Source organism: Ambystoma mexicanum, chromosome 7q (assembly GCF_040938575.1).
Source record: "Ambystoma mexicanum isolate Mex_15411 chromosome 7q, UKY_AmexF1_1, whole genome shotgun sequence".
Classification (NCBI taxonomy): Eukaryota; Metazoa; Chordata; class Amphibia; order Caudata; family Ambystomatidae; genus Ambystoma; species Ambystoma mexicanum.
Genome location: NC_090941.1, coordinates 531,387,220 through 531,400,652, shown reverse-complemented (window position 1 = coordinate 531,400,652; position 13,433 = coordinate 531,387,220). Strand labels below are relative to the sequence as shown.

At 43.4% G+C, this 13,433-nt stretch overlaps 1 protein-coding gene across 2 annotated transcripts in view; it reads left to right on the top strand.

Annotated features, from left to right (window-relative positions):
* The window catches only part of SLC25A30 (solute carrier family 25 member 30), an 852,298-nt gene extending 842,625 nt beyond the window's left edge, over positions 1-9,673 (top strand). For both annotated transcript variants that reach the window (XM_069640062.1, XM_069640063.1), the window contains one exon: positions 5,405-9,673. In XM_069640062.1, the coding sequence (XP_069496163.1) occupies positions 5,405-5,446 (42 nt within the window). In that variant the 3' untranslated portion in view covers positions 5,447-9,673. The remainder of the gene's footprint in view (positions 1-5,404) is intronic.
* Positions 9,674-13,433: the final 3,760 nt, after the last annotated feature.

Genomic DNA, 13,433 nt, shown 5'->3' with positions numbered 1-13,433 from the left:
CAGTTCCAGTGACTCCAGCCAGAACAGGACACCGGAAAATGACAGACAGCCTGCTAACCCAGCTGCCAGCAAATTTCGACCTCACTGATACCGGCACCCTTGGATCAAGGTGGAAGAGGTGGCTGAGGGACTTTGAAGTGTGTTTAAAAGCGGCAGGTACACTAGAGGATGAACAGAAGCTCAACCTGTTAAACCATGCCGTGGGACCAAACCTGCGAGACATCCTTGAAGAAATACCGTAAGGCAACATAGACACATACACTAAGCTGAAGACAACGCTCACGGAATACTTCACACCCCACACAAATGTGGACTATCAACGACACATATTCCACACTACCAAACAGAACGAAGGCGAAACCATAGATGCATTCGTCATGAGACTTTGAGCAAAAATGAAACACTGTGATTTCAACAACTACTCCAATGAGGAGGCCCTCAGGTCACAAATCATAGTGGGGTGTGAAAGCGCTGACTTCCGCAAATGACTGCTGCAACAGCCACGCAACCTAGACGAAATCCTACGCCTGGCGTGATCTGATGCTGCTCTCGCCGCACAAGTCGAAGGTCTGGACAACATAAAGATCACCCATGGGAAACACGAGAGCCTCAACAAGCTAGAGGGGACGGCAAGATACAGTGACCCTTTCTGTTACCGGTGTGGACATGCATACCCCCATGAAGGAACATGCTCTGCAATGGGTCAGAACTGCTCCGCGTGTGGCGGGGAAAACCATTACAAGGCCGTGTGTTTAATCTTCCGCAGCAAGATGAGAGGGGCGGGAAGAAGCAACAAACCCATAACGGAACCGGAACAAAACCAGCTGACACCCCACCACCACCGAGGAGCATACCAGCCCCATGAACAAGGGCGCCACAAACACCACGACGAACAACCGGAAAGAAGGCAAGACAGAAGAGACTGGAGGGAGAGCAAGACCCTACCCTCCAAAACAAGGAGAAGACCCCGAAGGTATGTACGGTGCCTCATTGAGCAGTCACAGTCTGACAGTGTGTCAAGCGCATCATCAGATGAGAGGGCCCATCGACCAGAAAGACAACCGGAAACGCTGTGAAAAAAGGGATATCTATACGCACTAGGAAATAGTACGGCAAAAGAACATAGCCGATACTCAGAATACAAGTGAACCAGACGGCAGCTGAATTTCTAATTGACACAGGGGCGACCGTGAACGTAATCAGTGAGAAGGTCTATGAAAGCATACCAAACGCCCCTCCCCTGCAACCAGATCAAACACTTATCTACCCATACGGATCAAAGACCCCCTTGGCATGCAAAGGATTTTTCATGTCATCGTGTCGATATAAAGAACATGAAAAGAATATCCCAATGCACGTGCTGGAAGCGGCCACTGCGAGCGGATGCATACTGAGCTATCAAGCAGCCATAGAGATGGGACTCATCCACATATTGTATCGCCTCATGGTACACAAGTATCTAGACCCCACAGCAAGCATAGACCAAGTCTTTCCATCACTATTCAAAGGCCTTGGCAAATTGAAGGACAAACAGATCGAACTCCACATCGACACCAGTGTCCCACCCATAGCCCAACACTACCGGGGAATCGCCATCAACATTCAAAAACAAGTTGAAAACTTACTGACCAAATTGTTGGAGGCAGACATTATTGAGCCAGTGGAAGGCCCCACCCCATGGGTCTCTCCTATCGTACCTGTGCCAAAAAGAGACTCCCAAGACATCCGAATATGTGTAGATATGAGGAGACCAAATGAGGCCATTCTAAGGGAACGCCACCAAGCCCCTCGAATAACCGACATGGTGCATCTCTTGAATGGGGCGACTGTGTTCTCAAAACTGGACCTAAACAAAGGGTATCACCAGCTGGAACTCTGCAAGAGCTCTCGCTATATAACAACATTCGCTACCCACCTGGGACTTTTCCGCTACAAGCGACTAAGCTTTGGGGTGTCGTCAGTGGCTGAAATCTATCAAGCAGAAATTCACAATGTCATCAAGCACATGCCAAACTGTTTGAATTACAGCGACGACATCCTGGTCTTCGGCCAAAATCAAGAGCAACACGATGACACGTTAATGAGAGTGTGCCTGGCCTTAGAAGACGCAAGGCTCACACTAAACAAGGAGAAATGTGAATTTTGCAAGAAAACACTCTGCTTCTTTGGACACATATTTTCTGAGAAGGGTATGACACCAGACCCAGAGAAAGTCAGTGCGCTCCGAGAAGCCAAGCCGCCTGCCACCACCTCGGACCTCAGGTCATTCTTGGGACTTGCAAGTTACTGCACCAGATACATAATAGATTTCGCCTCCATCAGTGAACCCCTCTGAGCACTCATCAAGCTCAACACAGAATTCGTCTGGTCACCCCAATGCCAAGAGGCGTTTCAAATCATCAAGGAGCGCATCTCCGACGCCCAAAATATGGCATATTTTGACCCCAAGAAGACCACAGAACTCATTGTTGACGCCAGTCCCGTTGGCCTAGGCGCCATTCTAACACAACTTGATGACAGAGAGGAAAGCGGAAAGCACATAATATCCTATGCCAGTCGAAGCCTCTCTAAAACCGAGCAAGTCTACTCTCAGGCAGAGAAGGAAGGCTTGGCAGTGGTCTGGGCCTGCGAGCATTTTCATTTGTTCCTGTATAGAAAGCCTTTTGTAGTTGTAACGGACCATCAAGCCCTCATCTTCATAAATGGCAACCCTCAGGCACAAATGCCACCCAGGATAGCTCAATGGGCACTTCGACTACAAGACTATCAATTTACCATCACACATAGGCCAGGGAAAGAGCAGAACCCTGCAGATTTTCTCTCGAGACATCCAAAGGACGCATGCGGGCCAGAACCCTCCATAGCTGACCAGTATATAAAATATGTCATCCACACCAACACGCCACAAGGACTCGACATGGATCACATAGCTCGTGAGTCCAACACTGATCAAGGAATACAAATCTTTCTACGATGCCTAGAGACAGGGCGATGGAAACATGCAAAACAGATCTGGGAGTCAATGAATGAAGACACAAAACAGGACATCACATGCTTTCTAGCCGTGAAAGAGGAACTCGCAAAATCAGACAAAGGGTTGCTGCTACAAAGGCACCAAGCTCGTGATTCCGCGCAGAGTGCGGCAGAAAGTACTAGAACTCGCCCATGAAGGACACCGAGGGATCGTATCTACCAAAAGGATGCTAAGACAGAAATTATGGTTTCCACAATTGGACACCTCAGTGGAAGAACTACTGAAAGACTGCCCTACCTGTGCGCTTGTAAAGCCACACACATCCCCTGAACATGACCACACTGCCTGAAGGAACATGGGAGGAAATAGCTGTCGATCATTTTGGGCCCATGGAAGGGGGAAAATACATTCTGGTAGTCGTGGACGAATACTCAAGATACCCCGACCTACAGATAGTCCAGTCCACATCAGCACATCACACCATACCGCCCTAGATCAGATGTTCGCAATCTACGGAGTACCCAAGGTAGTAAAGTCCGACAATGGACCTCCGTTCACGGGGCAAGACTTCCAAAGATTTGCAGAATACATGGGTTTTCGGCACAGAAAAGTGACACCTCTGTGGCCGCAGGCGAACGGAACAGTAGAAAGGTTCATGAGTAACATTAAGCGCACCACACAAATTTCACGCATCACTGGAGAGCCAGTCGAGAAGCTGCTATACCAACTCATGCGAGACTACCGAAACACAGCACCACTGGGAAAACACCATCGGAAGTGATGTTTGGGCGAACGATTAGAACACGAATACCACATGTGGCAGTTGATGAAGATCAATATGAAAAGGACACATAAATGAGAGAGAAAGATATACACATGAAGGAGAACATGAAAAGGACCGTGGATGCCACCCGATGAGCCAAAGCGCACGACTTGGCACCAGGAGACCTGGTAGTGGTCCGCCAACCTCAGCATCGGAAAAACATAGCCCCGTTCAGCGAGGAACCACTCATCATCGTCAAAAAGAAGGGATCACTCATTACTGCGGAGGGAGACCGTAGGTCCATAACGAGAAATTCATCTCACTTCAGATGGATGCCAGGAGCCCCAGTTTTGGGCGACACAAACCTGAGTGACGATTTCACTAAATGGGAGGCTCCTTATGAAGGAGACAGAGAAGACTCTGAAGGAGACATGGCACCAGAGACCTGGACAGACCCGTTGGTCAGAGCAGAGTGTCGACCAACGAGAACGAGAATGAAACCCCATCGCCTCATTGAAGAAATGAACTGATAGCAGGACTTAAGGTTTAGTGACGAGAGGTTGTGGTGTCGCCACTCTTGTCTTTTATTAGAGGATGAGTCCTCTGTCTGTTTCTGTTTATTTGTGGGCTGCGACCCACGTGTGTTAAGGGGCAGGGTTACCGCCCGAAGGGCAGTTCGAGTCTGGCTGTGATGCAGTAAAGACGTGTTGCACCGCAGCTCTGTGTCGGCCTCATCATTGTGTGAATGGATGAGTGATCGATGACCTAGCGTGAGGCGGTCCAGGTGGAAGAACACCACAGTTGGCATCCTTCTTTATTTCAAATGTTCACTTATATTTCTGGTGATTCAAGTAGTTGTTCTTCCAGAGACTTCTCGTTAGCCACTTGTAGAGGTTCTATACATTTCATAGGGTTCTTGAATTCCAGCTGTACAGTACAGAACAATCTTGAAACCCTTTTTTAATCTTTTCTTATATGCTGGCAAGAAAGCATCCAAGGCTTCGGCTGCATGTTGCAAGCTTTCCTGCCTCTTTCACTGAAAAATCCCTATATGGATCAGCACATTTTATTGTTTTCTCTCTGTTGCAGTCTTTTGTGGTTTCTATGATCAAGTGAACTCCATCACAGGTGTGAACGTTTTGATTCTAGAAATGTGTATCATAACTAGCAAATCATAAAACCACTTATCGTACTACATCTTTCAAGATGTACATGTTTCATAAAATCAAATGTACATGCTGCAATTATCATACGAAGAACAAGAACATTTCATGTTTCCCAATTCTAGAACCCATGAATATATAAACTGAAAAATGTACTAAACAATATGTAGGTTGCAAACATGGAGGTGTGGTTGGGTATTTGGAGGAGGCGAGTTCTAAGGTTTATGGGATTTATCCCCATAAAAAAGTGTAAGGGCAAAGAACATACATATGTACATGCAAAGAGGGTAGGAATAGGGGGAGGGTGAATCTGAAAGAAGGTGGGGTCATGTTGGTGGATGAGTTCTATTGATGTGAAGCAGGGATTAATCATTTTCGAATTTTGTGTACTTTCAAAATAACATGACCAGTTTTTGTTAATGCTTTTGTGTACATATCTTTTGTAGTCTGTATTCTTACATTTAAATATCATTCTTATCCATTTTCCATAACCAATTCTTGCAGTTTTTCCTCACATATGAACAGCTGAAACATCTTGACTTGTAATGAAGGGTTTGAGTTTACAGCAAGTTGAAACAAATTTATTGGTTAGGAAGTGTTTTCATATCTTTCGGTCATTGTGTAAGTATGTGCTTGTGTCCCTAATGCAAAAGATCTCCAATGATCAGTACATAAATACACTTTAAAAATGTAGCAATGCTGTGGTACCATCCCGACGATTGGCATTTCATTCAGTAAACTGAAGTACCGGATTCTAATCTTAAAGGTGTGTACACAGCTTCTTGTTGGACTTCTCAAAGCTTTTGACCATCCAAGAAACGGTCACTCACAGAAAAGAATGGCTATTGTAATTTCGAACCCTTCACTGAGAATTGCTCTGGCGGAGTTGGCATCCTTACCCCAAACGTCATCATTACAGAAACAGGACTTCAAGAACCAAGATCTACAGTGCCCATCATTCTCCTGCAGAATAAGAGAAATTCGAAATTAAATTGTGCACCTTTCTATAGGATACCAATGTTTCTATTTATTCTCATTTCCGAAAAGAATGAACTTGAATGTTCTTTACTGTTTAATATGTGGATAAATGTCATTGAATTTCCGATGTCCTACTGTTCATCTGTGTTTTAATCATTCTGTTAATTCAAATAGATTTCAGTTATTTCTGTAGCCAATATTTTTATTTGATGGAATGCGTGAATCCAAAGCAGCCTGTGACTTACCGTGATGTATGTTGGAGTAGCATATTTTGATTTTCTGTTTCTAATAAGAGTACCCCATCTATCATAGTTGAAAATGAAGTTGAAGCTTGTTTACACATTTTATCAAGGTTTGCCTTTTGAAGATTTCATGTGGCATAAACTCTAAATCGTCTAATATTGCACTCAACATTTCTGCAAAAAGACTATGATTTAATGTTTAAAGACCACGATGAGCAGTTCGACAGTCTTGAGTTGCAGAGGTGTTTTCTTAAAATGATTCCTTTGCCTAAAGATGGAAAGCTCAATTGTAGAGTTTATATTGTGCATTTAAATTTGGAAGGGTACAGTACAATTTTGAAAACTTGACAATACATTTAACCATGTTTTTTGCACAATACGGTGCACTACTCACACCTCGTTGTTGAGCCATGTTTTAAAATGGTTGACTAAATTGGATTTTACATAACCTAACACCAAACACAATTAATGGCACTTTAGAAATACACAAACCATGTTTTCATTCACGATTTCACAGAATAAGGTCTAATTTAATAACTCTTGTTCTTACTTTAAACATACTCTTGTAGGTTTGTTCTCCTGGAAGGCTGTCACTTGTATAATATGTCAGTTTTCATTATTTTGTCCTCTGATATTCTTTGTAGCAAAAGCACAAGTAGGCATTAACTAATTGAGGATTGTACAAAATACAGTGATATTAGGTATCAATATGTTTCTTTGTATGAGGAATGGTAGACCTACATCCATTTGACAAGTCATTTGATGTTAATATAAAGGTGAGTATAATCTTATTTCTGCACCATCACTGATCATTCTATGAATGCACTTTATTTTATAGTTGCAGACTAAACTCCCCAACGCATATACATTTAGTGGTAGTAATAAAATAAAGATTGAATTGTCCTTGCAAAATTTTACCCACATATCTGGTGCCACTGATAGAAGGTAAATACTTGAACTGGTTTTATTACAAATATAAAATGCAAACAAATTTTGGTTTTAAAACACATTGTTAATTTCTTTAAAATGGTGCCACTAAAGGTACGTTAATAGTTTGTAACCAATGATGTTACTTGTACTTGGGTATGTTTTGTATGACTGTGCCAACGACTGCTGATATTTGTTGTTTTGAGATTAAATGTTAAAGAACAAATGTTAATCTAATTCGATCACAGCTATAAAGAGGTAATATCATATTTGAGTATACAGTGGTAAGGGTTTCTATAAATTAAGTTATTCATGGATCGCGTATTAAAGAATTTACTACAAATCAACTTGGCAAACATGGTTGGTAAATTAACCACCACACAGCCATTTGGTTAGTTCATAGGACTAGTAAACTGTGCATGGAAAACCAATTTAACAAAAGCTAAATGCTGACTACATTAAACAAAAGGAACCTTTTGTGTGTTCAGATCACATGTTGTACAATGAAATGTAGTTGATTATAAATGCCGAAGTGTATGACTATGGTACACTTCAGTATAAGTACACTAAACTTGAATTACTCATTTCTGAACGTACCATTGCTAACCTAATCACTTATAGGCAAAAAGATGCAGGAGTTGTTGCATTTTAAGCTTGAGGATGAAGGCTAAGACACAAAGTAGGATTTCAGATATTTAAACCAGGTGAGAGAGTTCTTGGTTTTGTGCAGAATATCTGAAAGGTAATTCCAGATTTTGGTCCCTATGACTATCAGGACCCTCACATGACTGCATACCTTCTGGGTGCTTGACCCCCTCCTCTGGGTAGGAACGGCACAGTAAAATAAGGGCGCCTGTAGGATTTATACATGAAGACCCGAGGCACAGTGATCCGGCCCTTCACCGGTTGAATATGATGGCACGCCCTTGGGAAACCAGCAAGCAGACCTGGCTAGAAGACAAAAAGGCACCCACCTGGAAGTGTGTGCCATTACACAACCGGAATAAGTGCCTGAGAACTCCAAAGGAACAATCCTCTCTTTTTTTGGTAATGGGGTGAAGGTTACCTTTGACTGGTCCTCTACTAGTAGTGTCCTCCAACTGCTAACAAGAATGTATTGCTGCAAATGAGAGAAGGCTCCCTGATGCTCCTTAAGGTGAATACAATAGAAGGCCTAAAAGCACCTAGAATCCAAAAAAGGCGAAATTGAAGGATGGGGAAAAAAAAGGCAGCGTGGTCAGAAGGAGCAAGAATAGCTCGAAGATGAGGATCTCGATCTTTCCAGGGCCTAAGAAGACGAGGTTTCTAGGGCACCTCGTCTTGCCTGCCAGTGCCTTTTATATTTCTCATAAGTTGCTGTGACTTGACACGTCTGGTCTTCATTAGTAGTGATTTGGCCCAGTACTTATGGTTCTGTTTCAATGATGGACTTACAGACTCCCCCTTTACTTGGATGATCCAGAGCCTCTGGGTTCTTTTTCAGAGGCTGGTTAATTTGCTGAATCCCCCTGTACATGGTTCTTTCCTTGAGCAGAAGAAAGAGGAGTGGGGATTGCCAGGGTTTGGCAAGGTGGGAGCCTGGTGTGTTGGGGATCCTCCAGGTGGCATTAGATGGTTTGCCCTAACAATAAGAACCTCAAGCCTTTTCTGCCATGATTGACTTTGGGGACAACTGCTTAGACTATTCTGTGTCTTCAGGCTGTGACCCCTCCATATGTAAAAGTGCACTCTTAAGACCATCTCAGAACAGCAATGAATCCAAATCATGTACTCCTTATCTGGGGTCCATGATGGAGTGGATGTGCTACAGACATAACCGCTAGGGTTGCTAATGTGACCTTTTTCAGCACAATGACATTGTGCAATGTGGTGGTGCTTTCTTTTCCGTTGTCGCTGTATCCTCATTCGCCACACTGCTGCACATCAACGTTTGATTTAGGAAATCTGATGACATCTCCCCTATTTTGGTACAGTTGCAATTGTGATCGCTTCATATTGTATGTATACCATGGTGCACTGCTTTCAAGATGCTTGCCCTTCAACACTCTAATTTGACGTAAAAAGCTGTCTGCGGGTTCTCCCGTCTCCCAAGTGTTGTCCTTTTGTTACAGCACCTCCTATTTGGAGTTCCCATCTACATTTTTTCCATGACCTTTTTCCTTTTCATTGAGCTCATAACACTAGTTTTCTTTAACTAGCCTTTCCTAATTGAAAATGCTTCTATTTGTTTCTAACCTTGTGTTTTCTCTTCTGTATCACTTATTCGTTTTTATTTTTCACTGTATTTTAGCCAGTTTGGCCAGTATGTACCCTTATTGTATGGGTGAATAGCAGAGTAGTAAAGTGCTGGCTCTGATATGTTGGCATTCTGCACTTCCCAAGTTTGAATCCAGTGGCAGGCTAGACTTGTCCGTTCATCCTTCTGAGATCGATAACTCAAGTACCATTAAATGGGGTAATTGTAAAACCAGTCAATGCAGCTTTTCGGAGTAAGTGTCATTTGGCATGAATCACTGTATAAAATTGGATTCACGCTTTTGGGAAGTTTGATTTCATAAAATGTCATGTTTTTATTATCATTTACCTTTGCAAAGCTGTTTTAATAAAAAAAACTGTAATCTCTTCACCCATGGTGGTTATCTTCATGTTTTCATTGTTCATCACGTGAGTAACACTTGGAAGAGGTATGCCATGTTTTCACATATTTCCCCAAACGTACTTTGAAAGGGGTTATTGTAGTCCTTATTGTCTGTTTGCTTTTTTTTTTTTTTACAGCAGTGCAACCTCATCCACTAATTGTGGGATGCTCTCAAGATGGCAGCATTGACTCCAAGGATGTTGAATTTGTTTACAAGCTATCAGAAATCTAATCTGCGGAATATATTTCATACCAAACCCTGTTGTTTGTTACAGACCATGATGCAGACTCTTGCTAGAAATCTGAATGCTAGAGTCGCCCCGCAGTTGCATTTCCTTACTGAGGGAGAATCATAAGTATCTAGAGCAGAAACTAGAATCTTCTGCAGTCACTAGCTGTGGGTCTCTCTTAAGGTCCTCCACAACGCCCACAAACTTTAGAAATTCCTGCCCAGGGGCTGGAGCATGGGAAAGGAGAAAGGATCAAAGCATTGTGGCTTAAAGGGCCAAGAAAAAGGTGTAAGAAGGGTCTAATATTTGCTCCCACACTTCACTGAGCCCTCTGTTCCGACTTTAAAGAGTGATTTGACTGTTGAACTCTGTAACCAACATTGAACAAATCTAAGAGTGTGTGGTCCATGAGGACTTCACAATGAACGGTCTGCTCAGTGACTATCTTTAGCATACTGTATAGCATGGCGGCGGTCCTCTAGCAGTCACCCCAATTATCAGCAGAGTACACTTGGGTCTCTCAAAGACTCCCCGCCACAACCAAGCGAGACTCAGTCATGGGGCAAAGTTACTATTGTTTATTAGCAAATAAACATAACGGGGATCACACCAGGAAAACAAGTTTCATCTAGAGCTCTCAGCTTTTAAGCATGTGTCACACTCCTTTATCCCAGTGTGACATCACTAATTCAGGTTCCCTTCCGGAAACCTATCAGCCATTTGCTTTGCTCAGTTTGGGTGAGTTACATATAAAGAATATATAGGTTAGTTTTACAATTGGCTAGCCATATCCACCTCTACTAGCACTCATCTACAATGTTGCAGGGTCACCGAAAGACCATGGGCCCTTGCAACAAACTATATCCCTGTGTGAAAAGTGAATTTGTATTGGGGCGAATGTGTCCTCCCAGCCCTAGAACCCTAGACAGTTCTCCAACTGAATGTACCTTTTCAAGGCAATGAGAAAGAACATGGAGGTGCGAAGCGTTCTCTAATGTTGCTATTCTCTGATCATCTAAGCCTGGGAGAGTTCAGTCAGTTAACAAATCGTGGGCAACACTTGTATTTTCTCCCCTGGTTCCATGGGAACGGCCCTCTACGTCTACCTTGGTTGAATGGGCATTTTATTTATTGGTTCTTTATAATGTGCCTATACACAATGTGTTTCAAGTTGGAACAAGACCAGAACGGTGGGGGAACAGGGATGACAAAAGCAAAAAAATGGTCCTACTAGGCTGTGACATTCGGATCGTGCAAGCGCAGTTAACAAGAAGTCTGGGAGAGAGGGGGCAGTACTGGTGCAGGCGGAAGGGCTTGTGGGTTTAGCGAGTACCAGGGGAGGCCAGGTGAACAGAGCCAGGGGAATGCAGAGAGTGCAAGGGAAGAAGGTCCACATGCTAAGTGCGAGGTACAGGTCTGGAAGGGCTGAAGGGGGGCAGGCCCAACCAGGCTACTGAAGGGGAAGGACCGGAAGGACAAGTGCAGGTAGGGAAGGGGTGCGGGTTGTTTCAGGGGAGACCAAGTGGAGGGGTAGACTGGACGTGGAGGGCCTGGTACCCTGTAAGAATCGGAAGAAACCGTCATATGCTGGGAAGTGGGCAATGTTCTTTTCCGGAAGCAAGGCAATACTGAGGAGCATGGGTTCGATACGCAGTCCTGTGCGTAGAGACGGGACCGGCATGAAGTGCGTTATAAAAGCGCAATTTAATATTATATATAAAGATCACTACAATTTACATAAATGGCAACAATGTGCAAACAATTGTGAAATGAATATAACACTCATAAAAAATTGCAGTTCAATTATTTTGGTGTAACATTTTGTGACCTAAGAAAATAAAAATGCCATTCATTTATCGAATATGTGTGCGAGAGAAATTCAAAGCACGTTTAACCTCCGAAGACTATCTTCTTTCTGTTTCTCATCCCCTGAAAATTGGTGTGCAAGACTGCTCTCTGTGGCAATTCGTGCTCCATGGACTCGGATTTGTTGCGCAAATGGGGTAGCAACAATGACTTTTGGGCCGCTTCCTCCTGGATCCCTCGAGAGTGCATAAATGGAGGGAATGAGTCCTGGTTAAACACTCTGTGGGTGGAGGGGGATTTCAGAGGAGGCTGTGCCATAAGCGGTGTGCTTGCGTGGCCTCACAGGGGAGCCGAGGGCTTTCACAAGGACAAAACATGACGGACATCTTTCACAGAGTTAAGTTAATTTCTTTTATTTACAGTACTCCGTTAACAAAAGTCCACTTTTAATACTACACGTTTCCATAACACAAACCTATGAAAATGTACATATATAACAAGCAGTAACTACAGTGCATCGAATTTACTCACCTATTTAAGTGAAGCGATAACATAGTCACCAAATCAACTGCCAAGATAGCCAAATTATTTACAATCTTTTTCCATAAGGAAGTAAGGTATACAGTACACGCATCATGAGACCCACTAATGAAAATGTTCCATAGTTCTTTGGCTGTGATGTTCCCCTCCAGGCCAGCTGACTACAGGGCCAGGAGCTGAAGCTTCGGGAGTTAGGAACAGTCGGTCAGAAGATGTTTGACAGACTCCAATTGCATCTCGCAACACAGTCGGCAATGCCTGTCGTTCCATGGGATATTTTGCCATGCTCCAAGTATTTCCAAGGACTTTACTACATTAAATGTAATTCTATGATACTCCCAGACCAAGAAATGATGAATATAGCTCAGAAATTCGTTCCGGGCCTGAATATACTCAATGTAAAGAGCAGCATTATTTTTGGTAGCCAATTTAACGATCAGTTGTCAACTGACTGAGTGGCATAGCAAGTATATTTCTTGGAGACAAGCTAAGCCACCTATCATCCCGCCTGATGTTTCTATGCAACGGGAAGACATGAAACCAGCTCTAGACAATAACATACCATATTTCAACGTATTCAATCAATCATCTGGGGCATTAACAAGCTTCCAGTATGTGGTTAGGACACTCAAATTAAATCTGACATGGATCGGTACAATATTAAGTTCCAAGTAAATCATTTACAGTTGACGGAGAAGATAACTGATTCATGACAGTCCATGTCCAATGGACTCCGGATGATTTGAGAAACCTGGCCACAGACTTCATTAATATCCAGCAGGAGCCTCAACATTTCATAGTGGAGCTTTAAACGGTCATCCAATACTATACTCCTGCCTGGGCTGACATGAACCAACTCGTGCAACTGATTATTCCTCTGGAGGATCAGACAGAGCCATTTGCAAGCACTAAGACCAGCAAATGATCCTGGGATTGGAAATCCATTTGACCAGGCTCGGAATAGAATCCTGGTTGCCGTCCCTGAGGTATGGCCCAGAAAGACAGATTTGGGTAAGAGAGGTAACTGCCGACAAAATATGGGATAATCCCCAACCGATTACAAAGACCAATTGAAGGTAATGTTCACCCAGCATTCAGGCATCAGAAATCTGGATGAAACAGCCCAAGAGACGATATCCAACTCTTTGGTGTCCAGCTTGCAACCAGAGCTC